At 38.5% G+C, this 16811-nt stretch overlaps 1 protein-coding gene across 5 annotated transcripts in view; it reads left to right on the top strand.

Moving 5' to 3' along the window:
- cyth1b (cytohesin 1b) overlaps positions 1 to 16811 on the top strand; it is a 48102-nt gene that overhangs the window by 27733 nt on the left and 3558 nt on the right. For all 5 annotated transcript variants that reach the window (XM_027010417.2, XM_027010418.2, XM_027010415.2 and 2 more), the window contains exons 2-9: positions 5980 to 6062; positions 9986 to 10050; positions 11058 to 11124; positions 11522 to 11640; positions 13406 to 13486; positions 14343 to 14455; positions 14964 to 15112; positions 15634 to 15746. In XM_027010417.2, the coding sequence (XP_026866218.1) occupies positions 5980 to 6062; positions 9986 to 10050; positions 11058 to 11124; positions 11522 to 11640; positions 13406 to 13486; positions 14343 to 14455; positions 14964 to 15112; positions 15634 to 15746 (790 nt within the window). The remainder of the gene's footprint in view (positions 1 to 5979; positions 6063 to 9985; positions 10051 to 11057; positions 11125 to 11521; positions 11641 to 13405; positions 13487 to 14342; positions 14456 to 14963; positions 15113 to 15633; positions 15747 to 16811) is intronic.

Genomic DNA, 16811 nt, shown 5'->3' on the forward strand with positions numbered 1-16811 from the left:
GCACAATCTTCTTACCAATGAACCAGATTTTATTTGTGCATACCAAGTGGTCATTGGATGCTCAGTGTTCTCTGTGGTATGTAGTGATAGTGTGTGAATGTAGCTTGCCAAAACCATAGTGTTCAGATTGTCACATGGCTGTGCCCTGTGAGACTAACCACCAGGTGCACTGCTGTTAGTGTGTAAAGAGGCCATACTGCTGGGGACATTCAGTAGGAGATAGGAGTATCACATTTCTAGCCCATTATGATCTAGGCCTAGTAACAAAGATCATGTTTGATATTTAGAGTGAAACTCTTATAGTAGGCGTAATGCTAAACAGCAAAATGCTATGAGGTTTAATTTGTTGATGTGACGGTTGTTTATAAGGAATCAAGCTAATTAATTCTAATCTGATTTAAAATGAGAGTTCCATGATATAAGTCCATAAGAGCACATTGCACCAATTTGTTTAAAAAAATTTTTTTTTTTTTTAGTTATAGTGCATAAAATTTGTCAGTGCGTAATATCTGCATAATACTGGAAAAAATATTACATGCAGTACACTGTATACAGTACACTGTATTTTTAAAGTACCAGCTCTGAGGCAATAGTCCATTTGTGTATTGTAATATTGCTGCAGCATAACTTCATTGGTCCTTTGAAGACTACCAGGTGTTATGGAAGGCTTAGACTGTGTTCCTGCCTTTTTGGTTCTGTCTTAGTCAATCACCCTGAGCTTGCTCTGTGAGCCTGATTGTGCCCTGCTGATTTCCTTCTGCGCTTCTACAGAGGCAGGCCTGCCCAGAGGCTTGCTGGTGTATGGTATGCTTTTCAGTAAAGATTGGTAAGATTGATAAGTGTATATTTTTGAATAAACAAACTACATTTCCCTTTTGGTGCACTAGCATAAAAACGTACTGCAACCTCTCTTTTAAACATGTAGCTACATATTTTTCTAGGCTTCATAATGTATGAAACAGGCAGAGAAATGAAGTGCTTGTGATTTCTGTAGTTGGCATGGCATTTCTGCGCGCACCCCCCCCCCCCCCCCCACTATATTGTGATTGGCCTGATGCTACCATGCGGTTTCTCAACCCAGAACTCTTATAGAGAACTAATAATTCATTAATGTTATTGAGTGGATAAAGAATTTTACTTATTAAACTGAGATACTATTGTTTTATTTTTAATTAGGGCATGTTGAGAGAGTGCTTTATTGTGTGATATTTTTAGTCAGATTAAAGTAACCAATGGACCTTCTTGGGGCCTTTTATCATTTTATTGGCCTAAATGTGAAGGTGTGCAAGGTTGTGCATTACAGTTAGGAGTTGAGCATCTCAGAATTTAAGGATATGAGATACATCTGAGTCTCCAGGATGTAGCACTCGGGCATCCTGGAGCACAGGGCAGCTGCAGCGTTCTCCAGCAGACTCTCAATCAGACACACCTACTCTCAGAAGACAAAGGGCATGTGGCTTATGCTGTGTCTTACATATTTATCACCGCTGCTGCTGGATGATTCTGTGGGGGTTTTCCTTCAAGGTACAACTGTCTCTTCTTACTGATTTGGTTTGGTCTTGCCTATAGCCCAAGTTTAAAGTCACTAAGTGGGTAACACAAAATTAAACTCATGGAACTCAAATCTGATACTACCATGTCACCATAATTCATCATATTAGTGCTGATTCCAGCATATGTTGATATTCAAAGACTTGTGCAGAGAACGTAAAGCTTACTGATCTGTGCTAGTCTATGACTTGCAGTGCTGATGGGTTGCAGATGTCCAACGGGCAATGATTTAGTTTTAGAAAGGCAGAGGGATGACATGGAAGGGTAAGACCGGTGTTTCTTCACACTCAGACTAGGATCGCTATCCATCAGATGTCTTTTGGTTTAGCCATTAGGGTTTATTAAAACAAAAATTTGTGTGTCAATTTTGTAGCACAAAATAACGTAGGGGTAATGTGTAGAGTAGAGATGGAGTGATGCCAGTTTTTCCGTTACTGATCCGATACCGATATCTTGCATCTGAATATTGTCCAATATTATTTCCATTAAAAACCACAGTGGAGCTGTAGTTTAGTTGTTTGGGGGCATTTAAAAAAAAAATATTATTACTATATATGCTTTTTTACAAAGTTAAGGTCTACAGCGGTGTGTGCACAAACTAGCCCATCTGTTATCATGTGACTTGCTAAAACTACCCTGGCTGTTATCACATGCGCTGCGCTGCTGCAAAGCACTGCTGTGCTATTTTCAGTCTGGATTTGTGATCGTAACAGATCAGTTTCTTTAAAAATTTTCACCGATTTCCAACTCGAATCTGTGCTATCTCTATTGTCTCTTTTTTGTGCCACTTCTGTTTTCATTTCAGCTATAATTGTAATGGGAAAATGTGTGAATATGTGCAGATGCGGGACGGCCAGGACTATTGTATTATGTAGTACAGGCTCTTAATTTAAAAAAAAAAGTTTAATAATGAAAATCCTGATTTAATCTGAAAATGTATATGTTTGCAAGAAATGTGAAAAAAATTGATAACTGATAATTCATATGCAGTAGGCCTAATTAATCTCAAATGTGGCTTGTAGATGACAGGCTGTATCAGATCATTTAGAATTGTTTTGTTGTTGTCTATTGTAAAATGATGTAAAATTGTAACTTTTATGAACAACTGGATACTGTACTGACATTAGCTCTATTTCAGTGAGAAATAGCATTTTATTGTTATTTTTTATTTTACTGATTTACAGCTTATGATGAGGTTATGCAATACAAATCTTTGCAGATTGCACTGTGTTTTAAACTAATGTTAACCAGTTTTACATAGCAAGCTATTGAATATAATGCCATGACATGACAAACTGCCACATGTTCAATAGGATTTCGAAGCTGTTAAATACAACAGATTTGGTTTAGAATATTCTAATGACTAGCATTATTAGTGCTATAAGGAAACAGTAACAATGGCATATAACCATTAGCTTATTCTGTCAGATCAGATAAATTTCGCACTATGCTGCTGAGCTATGTGTTCTCGTGCACCCGCATTTGTTCACAGTCCACAAAAGGATATTTCTTTTAAGTGCTTGAGCTTGAAAGTTTTACTTCTGTGGAAAGCTCCTTTTTATTTTTTACATATTTCATGTTAAATGTATGCGTCCTCTTTAATAAAATGTCCCCAGATCTTGAATCCTTTCGAGCATTTAAAAGGTAAACAAAAAATCTACACATTAACACATTTAGGCTCAGTGTAGGAAGAATCCTCAGTGGAACCTCTTTTCTGTTTTTCTGTTTGGCTGCTGACTGCAGAGTTCTGCACTGTCAGCTGGTGTCTGGAGGCTGAACAGAAAAACTGATGATCGAGAGAATTTGCCTGATTAACATTTGTCATTGTCTGGCAGCTTTGTACTCATCCAGCAACAGGGCGTCTCAGGAAACCTAAAGCTCCGAGAACCCCTTATGTTATCATGTTGCTTTATTTGGTATATTTTAACATGGGTTCAGTTGAGAGAAGGCAAGCTTTGCTGTTTGTTGGAAACATGAGAATTTAAGCCCTCATTTAAGCCCACTTTTAAGATTTTGTATTGCATGAACATTGGTGCAGAAAATTGTTGTACATGATGGTGTGGTCAGAGCTGTTGTGCAGTGCTCTAAGGCTGTTTAGACTAAAGTATCCAAAATTATATTTGGTATTTGGTCTAAAAATGATGCCAGACCCTGGCAAACCCATAGGCTGCATTATGGCAAGCTCTAGCTTGTTCTATGTTAAGATGCCATTGCTATATAATGGATTGTTTCTTTTCAGTTTCTCATTGTTTACACAGTGTTTCCTGTTGGAGTACTATTGAAACTGTAGCTATGGTTTCCACTGAATTGGATATATCATTTTGGTGGCAGTAATAACAAATAGACCACATAGATATTACCAATACCCCTGAAATACCAGTACAAATGAAAACCATTCCAGGTTTTTTCTGGATTGGTCCTGTTAAGTTAATGTGTTTTGTGAATAAGAATTGTGCTGCATGTAGTTTTCTTTCTTCGTCTCAGGCATGACAGAAGGAAGTTGTTTTAGTTGGTTGGTATAGTTGTGAGATGTTGGTGTAGGGCTGTTTGGGAGGGGAGCTACTCATTCCTCTATATAACCTGCCTGTCAAGCATCTTGGTTCCCAGACAAAGGGCTGATAATGGGTGGTAAAAGAAGTGTGTTACTGTGGTCATTAGGGGGTCACTAAGTGAAAAACATTTCCTTGTATTTGTAGTAAAATTGTATTTGCTTACAGGGAGTACACAAGTGCCAGTTAGGAATTTCTAATGATGTCCAGACATTATGGACAGGACAATTCCTGACACCAGCAACATTTTATATTCAGTCTAAAAGGGGCTAACTAGTATTGTAGCCCACCAGTCTGGTTGTGTTATAGCTTTAAGCAGGCCAATAATTTTAGACTAAGGATTTCAATCAGAACAGCTAATGGCATGATTGAGAGAACTGCCTTAATGACATGAGCATTTTATTTATTTATTGTTTTGTGTTCTATCAAAGTTCTCAAACACCATGTTTTGTATCTGGTTTTATTATGAGAGGTACGTCTGGGACAAAATACTTATATGTATGCTTCTCAATCTGCTTTATTATTTTAAGAGAAAACTACAGAATTTGCTGGATCCAATTTGGTGCTGGGCCAGTATAACTGAATACAGGAGTGTTTGTTTGAAATTTAATAATTTTCAGTTAAGACAAAAGGCCAAAAGCTGTGGCTGGTCAGTTGTTCACAAAAGAAGTGATTGCTACAATCCTCAAAGATTTATGACCTAAATGTTTACTAAGAACTGAGGTAAGCGAGAGAGGTCATCATTATTTGTTGGCACTATTTTTATTTTAGGTTTGCGGCACATAGGCCATATGTGGTTTTCTTTCTCTGACTGCCCTTTGGCGGTGCACTTATCCTAAAAGAGACTGATACAGCTCAACATGTGCCTTTATGGATTTAGCGTAAAAGGCACAGGATGTGTGCGATGCCCTATATCAAAGCTCTCCATAGAATGGCTGACCGTTCTGCTTAGGCTGCGACAGAGAATGGCTAACTTGGATTTGGCCCACAAATAAGGTCTTGAAATATGCTGTTCAATATGGTTCTGTGTTGTTATTATTAGAAGATCCCCCTGTATTTCAGGACTGGTTTATATGCCATGTTTTTTTTTGTTTGTTTTTTTGAAGATTTGCAGATTTGCATTTATGCAGAACATTAAAAAAATCTCTCCTGTTGCTCCATATTGGTCTATGTTCTAACAAGCATTTTGCTGGTTCTCAGTTGCTTGAGAACAACGATGCAGAGTATATGCTGGATTGGCTGTCTTGTGCTGTGATTTGACTAACTAGACCATGCTCTTCTGTGTCCCCTAATGTGATCAAAAATGTGACTCATATTTCTACCTTTTTGAAGAAGGATGAGGATAATGATGATGAACAGTTGCCAGTAAAACACTGGTGAATAAACAGATGACACTTATTTCTATCAGAGATATTTTTATTTTACAGTTTGTTGCATAGTCAACAAAATGAAATAAAAATACTCAAGCTAAAACGTATGTGCAGCAGATTGAGAGGTGAAACACTAGGCAGGTGTATGTCCCAAACTGACCTATTTTTCTGTGTGTAGTGAACTGACTGGGCATTCAGTCATGTCTGTATGATCTTTTAAATATTTATTGAGAAAGTGTGTGCAAGACTGGGTCTTCTCTTTAATATCTGTCTCAAATGGATAATTATTTGTGTATGTGTGCACTGTGCATGTCTGCACACACATCTTGGCCTCATTTATGTCACAAACTTGGCAAAGATGCTCATTGGAACATTGTATCATTAAAATCAGCATACAGGTTTGTCTTTCCTTCAGATGCAGAATCTCTACCAAGTACCTGCACCTGGAGAATGTGCTTTGGCTTCTAATCTTTGTCACATGCTCATCATTCTTTCCCTTTGCTTCCCAGTACCAGATGACCTAACTCCAGAGGAGAAGCAGGAGCTGGAAAACATAAGACGGCGTAAGCAGGAGCTGCTTGAGGATATACAGGTGAGTATTCTCTACCCGTTTTACAGCAGCCTCTCCACAGGGAGGTGTTTTAAACACATAGTAAGACTGGATGGTTCAAAGGCTCATGGGGGTCTTACTATGTAACTTCATCATAAATACCAACTAGTTTGTAATGATAATGCCATCCTCTTGTGGGTCCAACTGCCCATGGTCTTAAACATTTGCACTTATTTTCTTTGTTAAAATCTTAGAGGCATATTTTAATTACCCCTTTAAAGTTTGCAGTGTCTAGGTTTGCACTTTTAATAAGCCATGAATCAAAAGGCTCGGATGGACAAAGGCAAGACTGTGGTATTTTCAGTTTTAGTGTAAAGGGATGATGGGCCACATGTATGGCTGAGTAAAAGACTATGATGTGCATTGCTGATGGGGGTCAATGGACTTTAAAACAGATGGTATTGCAACTTCAGTTACGCTGCTGTTTTATGCAGTTGGAATACTGATCTCTGGTTCTTCTAAGGCTTGAACTCTTTGGCCTCTTCGTTTCCTCAAATGACTTAATCAATTGAGTAAACCTTAATGGAATTTTGTTTGCATACCATGTGAATTGGTATCGGCACCGTGTGACCCCTCATTCATTTGTCATTCCCTGAGTGCCCTTTGCATTGCATGCTAGTAACAGCTTGAGGAAAAAATGATGTCTTTCCATCCGTACAGGTGACTACACCAGCATAGTTTTGGAGCTTTGCAGGAAATTTAATATAAACACAATATATGTCCTTAGTACAATGACAGACACACAGTTTGACTAGGGAATTTTTGTTTGACTGTTCATTGTGTTCCCCTCTCTTTTGATTTAATATCATCCTTTTTGATTGCACATTTTTCACATTTTTTTTCCCTATTCTGACCACAAGTGATCTCAGCATCATTGTTGTAAAAGTAATGTTGGGGAAACACCACAAAAACACATGAGGAATTCTGTTGGCATAACAGAGTTGATAAAAGCACTGCTTTATTAACTCGATCCCCTTGGAGCATCACATGAAGTCTCATGATGAACTACAGTGAGGGAGTCTATGTACTGAGTATTTGACATGCCTTAGTTTTATCCCATCCTGACTGTGTGTGTGTGTGTGTGTAAGGGGGGGTGTAAGTGGCAGTTGTTGAGTACAGCGCTGCCAACTTTGTTGAAGAACTGTTGGCTGGGATAATGTACAGGGTTTACAGTGCCTAGAACTTCACATGTTCCAAGCTGATGAGCCATGTGATGCTCTGGTGGGAAGTTGTTTCAGAGACTTTTTGTAGGTGAGGCAACCTGGTTCAGTCAGCATTCCAGTACCATGTAACTCATCATTCCCTGATCACCCTCAGCCCCAACACTTGTATGCACCAGCTGCCACAGTTTAAAAGGGGAGGAGAGGGCCACCCACATACTGCCCTAGAAGACAAAGGGCTAGTAAAACAGCTCTACTTGTTTGATAGGTCTCAGGGCTTGTTCTCCAAGTGTTTGCTGGTTGAACCAGAAATAGAGCATTGCCAACGACGGAAGTACTGAAAAAATAATAAGCAATTAGTAAGGGTGTAATAAATCCAATACAGTATTTAAAAAAAAAAACTAACAAAAAACATTTTATTATTTAAAAAAATATCAATATTTCTCTTTCTTTATGATTTTCATAGGCTTTACAAGGTTTTATATGAAGCATGCTATGTAGAATTAGCACCAACCTCAAAATGGGAAATATGTAAAATTAATTACCTTGAGTTAATAGCACTGATGTTTTGCCATCCTAATGTATTCTAACGCAGTAGTAAGTTACACTGGAAATCATTAGCCCTCTGTGTTAGAGTTTGTTTTTGGCCACTGAACCAGAAATGGTCAGATTTTGAATTGATCCAACTCACTTCATAAGCTGTGCTTGCAGTTAAGTTCCTTTACAAATCTAGTTACTGATGGTATCCAGCGCAGCTGTCATTTCCACTTGGGAATAACTGGAGCTGATTGATAATGTGGATCTGATGCTCCCTCTCTGGGCCGATGTTTCTTGTCCTAAGCTTAACACTGATCAGTCTAAGTGCTTCCTGTCCATTTATCTCTTCAGAGAGTCTTCAGTGTATATGAATGAGTGCAGGGCATAAAAAAATCTTTATATTTCTCTGTTTACCTTTCTGTTTGTCACTATATGGAATTTTGTAATTAGACTAAAATAAATAGTTCAAATACTATTTATTTATATATTTGTTTTTGTTCATTCGAAGAGGTCGAAATAACAAGGTTAATATATTGATAAGCTAAAGTTAGTTTCATTGTGATAAGGTTGAATGATCAGATGTCCAGTGTGCTTTGTGAACTTGGTTTCTTTCATGATATTGCAATGGTTATTGGTTGATTGTGTATGTGGGGACTGCTTTTTAGTGTTTGTATAATCCATAAAAACATGTCAGACATCAGCACATTCTCAGGTGGGACTGTGATCCAGACTTGATGGTTGATGCTCATGAAAAAGAGACTTGCGTAAATGTCAAGATGGTGAGCTCATGGCTGCCATTCAGAGACATTCACAACCTAGCAACTTTGTTAAGCAACCATTTTTATTCAGTCTGTAAATGCCTTCCTTTCCCTTAGTAATTGCCTTATGTCTTCCCTCAAGTGAAAAAGCAAACCAGAGCATTCACTTAGTTCCTAATTCATCTTTTTATGAGCCTGTGCTGTGACTGAAATTAATTATTCAAATGCTCCCTGTATGAGACAGGTCAGTGGAAGAGGCACGTGTACTCTTATAAAATTATTCTTTCATGCTGCCACTAATTGTTTCTTTAATAAACTTTATTGTAGGCTTGAAATTATTTTCTATTAGATGATTGACTTAAGATACCCATAGTCACATCTCTAACTGTATAAATGCATGTGGTTCTTTCTGTTCAAACAAGGAGGTTATCAGGTTTGTGTTTTATTTCAGGCTCTTGCTGCCTTTGAACAGGCCTGGCATTTACAGTTTGTGTGCTGAGTTTGAAGCAAGGTTTCTGGGTCACGCACTGTAGGAGGAGAGGTGCTTGGCCATAATAGGGTTGGGTCTGGTGTTAAAAGGATTCTTGCTTTCACCTCAGTATGTGTTAAAGTATGGGCCATTGGGAGGGTAATTATGCATCGGTATGTATCCTGTATAGATTTGTAATATGAGTAGTATTGATCCAGGCATGGGCTGCTAGATGATTGTAGCTTGCTTATGCAGGCAGTATGGATATTAGACAGAGTCTGCAAACCAGCCCCCACACAATCACCTAGTTGGTGTATACCCAGGTACTGCTACAGCTCCACTACAAAGGAGGATGGAGCTAATGGGTTGGTCCTAAGTGCAATGGATTACATGCACAGTAATTCACTTATCCACTCACACACACATCCATATAATAGTCCACACCGCAGAAAGCCAATTACAGTCCCATATGCTACCCATGGCACACATGAATGAGCCACTGTCAGCCAATTCTTTACTTATTTTGTCACTTGATCTTCTAGGGCTTTTTTGTGTGTGTGATGACCTGCCCAGTGAGTGTGTTACACCTGACACTGCACCAGCAAGCACCCCATGTTAGTTACTGAATCACCAGCTAGTCAAAGAGCTCAAAGAATTCCTCATAACCTCGCCTTTAAAATTACAGCCCCCCCCCCCCCCCTTCTTTTTGTTTCATTCGTACTAAGCCTACTTTCTCACCCTTTTTAACTTGAGGATTATATGCAAGGGCTAGACCGGGGCTGATATAGTGAAATGTCTTATTAATGCCTGCATAGTCATTGTTGTAATGTTAATATTCATTTTGAGTCATAGAAGTCTCAAGCATTCCTTGTCACATTAAGAAGAATGTTGGGGAGCTTAGCAAGACCAGCCTTAACATTAATATTCCTTGTTTTAGTTCACTCATCCTCTGTCCCTCTCCCTCTGTCCTGTCCCCCCCAGCAACTCAAGAATGAGATAGCAGAAGTGACGAATGAGATTGAAAACCTGGGTTCCACTGAAGAAAGGTTGGTGGTGGTTGTGGTTGTTGTTCTTGTTAGAAATAGTAGTATTGCTATTACTGTTGTACATGTTTTGGTGGAGTGTGTTCTACACTCTTCCTACCTATTTTTGATTCTGGCTATAAAGGTTTTGATGCTGGATCTGATATTTCATAAGCTTTATAGGCTCCCTTAAATAAAACATTTCAAATATACATTACGTTTACATTATGGCAAAACTCACTGTTCAGTAATGCAAGCTCTTAATGTAATTTGTAAGCATTGGAAAATCAGATTGTATCAAATCAGAAGTCATAAATTGGTCTCTTGTTGGTCAAACTGTATCAGATGTTTATACAGTTTATATAGAATTGGTTCCTGCCTAAAAGGCTTGGGTACAAAACCCTGCCCTTTGTCAGCCTTCCAGAGCAGTTTACTGTTTCAGTGATGCATTCAGATCATGGTAGATATAATGTAAACATAGTGCTTTAATGATGTGCTGTTTGACATTGTAGTACAACATGAAACACTTCATACATACCTTTCACATCAGCTCATACATTAAAAATGAAATGTGATCTCATAGCATGCAGGGGAATTGGAAGGTCAAATCTGTATTATCATAAACCAGAATCTGAGTAAGAATTATCATACTGACATTATCATCGTCAATATGCAAGCTATAATTACAAAACTAGAAGTTAGTAGGATTATGCTACACAATCTGTTGGTTGGAAGCATAAGATTTTGTTTAAAGATTTACATGTAAAAGCAGCAGCGTTTCTACTTTTGCAACATCCCAGATACTCCCCACTGCTAAAAGTAATACATCCAACCAGCAATACCACTGGGCCCCAGTGGTTATTAATGCTCATATTAGGAAAATAAGACAGACATAGGAAGGCAGTAGGTGATTGAGGTGATTGAGGAGGTTCATCATATCATCATATGGCTCTTGCTCTTTGCTCGCTTCATGCATTGCTAAAGAAGAAAGAAATGTTTCTGATTCAGCCCTGACACCTTCATACTCACAGGAAAAACATGCAGAGGAATAAGCAGGTTGCCATGGGCCGAAAGAAATTCAATATGGATCCCAAAAAGGTAGTGTGTGTGTGTGTGTGTTTAATTGTGTCTCAGAATTTGTGCCTCTTTCATCTGCCTTTGTGTTTGACATGGAGGACATTTTATGGTCTACTTATGCTTAGACGATGCCTTTCCCCAATATATAGTTCACCTGGTTTACTTTTAAAATTTTGGTATCATTAAATACCTGTCACTTCACAGGTCACTCATTTGACCTGAGTAATATACCAAATAATATATCCAATATTACTCTTATACAGAAGTTAGACATACAGGTAAACTCAGAAGAAAAATATAGGTAGTATTTTATGATAGCCTTATGAAGTTAGTTAGAGCTAAGCCATGTGCTGTAGTTCTGGTAATGACACAGATGCTGGCAGTCCATCTGTGATCTGACTGTGGTGTCTCTTCTCAGGGGATACAGTTCCTCATTGAGAATGACCTACTGAAAAACACGTGTGAAGATATTGCTCAATTCCTTTACAAGGGTGAGGGCCTCAACAAGACGGCAATTGGAGATTATCTTGGTGAAAGGTGAGTGATTAGCTGATGTAACGGTTGGTAAACTGGTAGTGTAAAGTGTCACATTTGAATGCTTTTAGTGCTCCCCAGGTGTTACCATTACCATCTGGCGGTTACTTTAAAAGGAAACTGGACCACCATCCCTGTGTGGATTACCTCTCCCTTCCTTGGAACTTATATAGGTTGAGTCAGTGTTTTACCAGATGATTTGTCATTTTTCATTATGCACATATTGCTTGACATCAGAGAGACCTCACAAGTGACCTTTGATAAATGGAGAAATTATGAATGAGTCATAATTTTTCTATTTATGAAAGTTAAACAGCTAATATTTAAAAGTTAATATTCGCTTTGACGATAATATGCTGTGCTGAACACAAAGTAGCTATGCTGTCAGATGGTTCATAAGCCATGAACCATTTTATCCTAGAATGGACTGTTTAGCATTTAACACAAGTAGAGGTTAATGGTAGCTCAGAGCAATGGTAGCTCAGTGGTTGAGGTACTCAACTTGTTGCCAGTTCAACCCCTACCACTGGTATGTTGCCACTGTTGGGCCCCTGAGCAAGGCCCTTAACCCTCAATTGCTGAAGTTGTACTTAGTCATAATTGTAAGTCGCTTTGGATAAAAGTGTCAGCTAAACGCTGTAAACTTAGAGATGGCAAAGAAGAATACATTGTTTGAGAGGAACCAGGCACAAGCTAATTCTGTTTTCACTGGTTCATGGTGAGATTGTGCTGCTGTTCCTGGAGTCTAAGCTCAAGGGAACATTACATCAGCTGTCATTAGTTTGCCCTCAACAAAAGCATTTCTGTTTGTCACAAGCCTTGATCTATGTCAATCGGAATGGCCATTTCCTCTGTTTTTAGTGCTGTAGTTTTCTTTACAGCTCCAGTACACATTTCTTCATGGATGCAAATGGATTATCAGCACCAGGTGACCAGAACTAAGAACATTGGAGCTGGTGTCCAGTTTTGTTATTTTCCAGTTATATCTGGGTTTGTCAACAAGTTCAGTTTGATTTTAAAAAAATTTTTTTTCTGTTGTGAACGTATTAAAACAGAAAAGAGAGATATTTACTTGTTTTCAACAAAAACACCAACAAATAGGCTGGAGACTGTGTCTGCCCTCGTTCTCATCATCAATCCATCCCTATCCCATCACACACACTTAGGAAATATGATGGTGAGGCATGCACATAGTCTTCGAGCGTAAGTGAGAGGGAGGGAAGGAAGGAAGGAAGGAAGGAGTTTGGGGAGTTGGAGTGTCAAATGGCTATTCTGTCAAAGTAGGCTAATCCATTTACAGCTCACTGAAATCAACTGACACGTCCCATTTTCTTTCTGGGTGCGTTGGGCCAGTGTTGGTAACCATGGACACCATTTCCAAAACAGATTGCTTCTCTGAATTCTGAATTCAGTTATGGATAACTCATCTTATGGATAATCGAAAAATTGATTATTCTTAGTTAATGCCTGTGAGAATTATGCATGTTAAATTAAAGCCACAGTTGTGGATTTGTGAAGCCTGTATAATCGTTGATCTTTTAAGATGGCAACATTTTAAAAATCCTTTACTTGCCTAGATCAATTATACTCTTAATCCTTTTGACTTAGTATTAGGGTCACCACCTGCCTTGCAGTCTCACAAAATGAACAACAATAATGTAATTTAATGTAGTACAAATGGTTGATGAGCATATTTTGGTGTTGTAATTTGTTATTCGGTCATCATACTATACCAGTGATCATTTATTCTTTATCCTCTTGGTTCCAGAGATGAGCTCAATATAGAGGTCCTTCATGCCTTCGTGGAACTTCATGAATTCACAGATCTGAACTTGGTCCAGGCTCTCAGGTAAAAATCTATGAAACAGTTCTTAGGCGATACTGCTAATAATTACAAAAACAGCAACAATAACAATAAAATTGTATTGAACACCTTACAGAGAAGTAGCAGGTAATATAAAAAATAACACAAATTAGAGAGAGATTTTTAGACTGAGTTTGAAAGAAGAAATGGTAGATCAGTCAGATAGCACCTGTACTCTGAAACTCTCTCTCGGTGTATGACGCTTAATAACTTGACCTCACGTAAAAGAAAGTGATCTGAAGAACTACTGGCAGTTCTGTGCTACAGGACATTGTAGACCTGTAAGGGTGCTAGAGCCCAACTATCTAAGTTATGGCTCATGTTTAATGCAAACATTTACTTTCCAAGCATTAGGAGACATTAATAAACTCAGTATATGTGTCGCTGACAGAGGACAGTGAGGATAGCGAGGGTGAAAAAAAAGCTGCTTTTGTGTGTGAATCGATTAGAGGGCAGCAAGCACACCTGGTCATAAATTCAGGTCTTACAAGCAGTGAGCATGTGCTCTGACAACTGGACCAAAGAGCCCTCTCTCTGGCCCAGCAGCCAGAGTACCCATTTAGTCTCCTTCACTGCCGTCTTCTTCAGGGGGTGATGGTCTCCATCACAGGGATATTTAGTTTTAACTGCTCTTAAAAACCTCTGGACATGTACTATTTGTTTGAATCAAACAGAGCATGTCTCACCCTATAGTGAAATGATAATGATAAATAAGAAAGATGTTGGAACTAGAGTGGTAGTTCTTTTTTTAAAGTAACATTTAATATTTTAATGATTTCATAATATATTAATATCATAGTGATATAATGATTAAGTATATTTGCCTTATTGCACCATAAAGACAGTTCTTGTGGAGTTTCCGGTTACCAGGCGAAGCTCAGAAGATAGATCGCATGATGGAGGCTTTTGCCCAGCGTTACTGTCAGTGCAACCCTGGAGTCTTTCAGTCCACAGGTGAGGGTGCATTTGTTTGCTGGAAGTTGGTTTATATCATTCTACAGTTCCGATTCACATTTCTTACTGGTGCATTTTCTTTTGTAAGCCCCAAACCTCCCCCTGCGTTCTCTCACCACCCACTCACATAGTTACTCATACATGAGCTTGCCCTCTTGCTCAGCCCTCATCAGCACTGTTCTCTGCCAGGCTAATGTGCTTTCTTGTCTGTGAATGCCACCGATTGTGGTCTTTCCTGGGAATGGAAAGCACTTGTAGAATTGCATGATTACAGTGCTCTCCTATTACCAGGCTATTTGGCTTATCATGATCAACATTTATATTTTGAAAGATTGTTAGACAGTGAGTGGATATAATCTTAACATCCATCATGTGAATTCTTTATGACCATGTGCTAAACTGTTAAAATTATTACATAAATGCAAAAAACCCCTCCATAAATGCGGAGTCTTATTCCATTTGAAGGCTGATGGCACTAGTTTAAATTGTCTTTCGATGTTCTCTGTAGATACTTGCTATGTTCTTTCGTTTGCCATCATCATGCTGAATACGAGCCTGCACAACCCTAACGTGAAGGACAAGCCAACAGCGGAGCGCTTCATCGCCATGAACAGAGGCATCAACGATGGTGGGGACCTACCAGAGGATTTACTTAGGGTCAGTTCCTCGTTACAGTACTGCTGCATCTTATCACACATTTAAATGTGTATTATACAGTAGTCCGTTCCGACCAATGTGACTAGCTGAAAAGCATTTTATATGTGGTGTTATATCTGATAACAGCATGGTTACTTCACTATTAGTTATGCTCCTAACCACTGGTTGCTAAGTAACAACTGTTGCTTTTCTCCAAACTACTGCTAACTTCTTTTTTTTACAGAAGAAATTGATATTGACATGAACTCTCATTTTTTTACATACTAAAACCATTCCATAAAAGCAATAGAACACTTAATTATGAATAATCTAAGATTAAATCATAGCCATGATGTTATTTGCTATAACTCCCTCTTCTGTTCTATTGCCTTAATCAGATAGAAATCTGAGAAATAATTTAAAAAAAAATAGTTTAACCTATACATGTACGGCAAATACCATGGTGCCTGTTCAGTGGGTTTTTGCACAGGTCAATTTTTCACATCTTTATCTGCCTATCCGCCACTCACCCACACCTACAGAACTTGTACGAGAGTATCAAGAATGAACCCTTTAAGATACCTGAGGATGATGGCAATGACCTGACCCACACATTCTTTAACCCAGACCGGGAGGGATGGCTGCTGAAATTAGGTGAGCGTCTAGGCTTACTCTGAGGCTGAGGGTAAGCAGAGGGGGTGCTGTCTGGTCCAGAGCAGGGTCCCACCACCCAAAAGGTTTTAGAACAGTTGGCTATAGGAGCTTTGTGACTTCCACTGGTGGTGAGTGATATTCTGTGTTGCTTGTATATAAATTGGTTTGTGAGAATTTAAAACCCCCCCAGAGTTTTTCAGTTCAGTAAAAGTTGCAAATACAACTGGTACAACTAAACAGTTCAACTGCAGCAGAGAAAACCTCCCCATATTATTCTACAGTGGCAACATTTGGCTATGAATGCTTATTTCAGCAATGATCTCCAGATTACACAGCCTATAAAAATTTAGTAAAGCATGAACTTAATTGGAATTTAAAAAATTGATATCAGTGTGCACATATCAACTCATGTTGTGTCAGCTCAGAGCACTGCTTGGTGAGTCAAAGAAACCAATCAAATAGCATGTAGAGGAGGTCAATATTATAAGATTAGGCTGCCATCTGGTGGGAATTCATAATGGTGAAAATTTATACAACATGATTTTTTTTTTATGATTTTCATATATATTTTCACTTTTTTTCTTCCATTTTTATTTATTTTTGTTCTCCATGTTCTTTCTTCAGGAGGTATGTAAACTGATTCTTCTTTTAGCCAAAAAGCTATGCTTCTGGGTGCTTTTGTGGTGCCTTGCTCTCATTATTAACTCCTTTGTTGAATTGGGTTTTTTTGGCCATTTGAATTTAACAAGTATTTCATTTTATTCAAATGAAATTTATTTTGCTTATGGTCTCATTTCATTTGTTCCATAAGGCTGATGTGGCATTTCCTGTGCATTTCTGCAGTGCTTGCAATGTGTGAGCTTCATCATTGATGTGCTCCCTCTGTCCCATATAACTGAACTAATATTGGTTTAAAGGGGAAAAAAAAAAACCTAGGGAATTTTGCTTCTAAGGTGACACACAGTGCAAAAATGACCTCCTATAAAGTTCCACAAGGCAGAACATGGCAACATTGCTTTAAAAAAAAAAAGAATGTGCACAGTGTTATCCAACACTAGTGCTGTTA

This window comes from Electrophorus electricus, chromosome 14 (assembly GCF_013358815.1).
Source record: "Electrophorus electricus isolate fEleEle1 chromosome 14, fEleEle1.pri, whole genome shotgun sequence".
In the NCBI taxonomy this organism is placed as follows: domain Eukaryota; kingdom Metazoa; phylum Chordata; class Actinopteri; order Gymnotiformes; family Gymnotidae; genus Electrophorus; species Electrophorus electricus.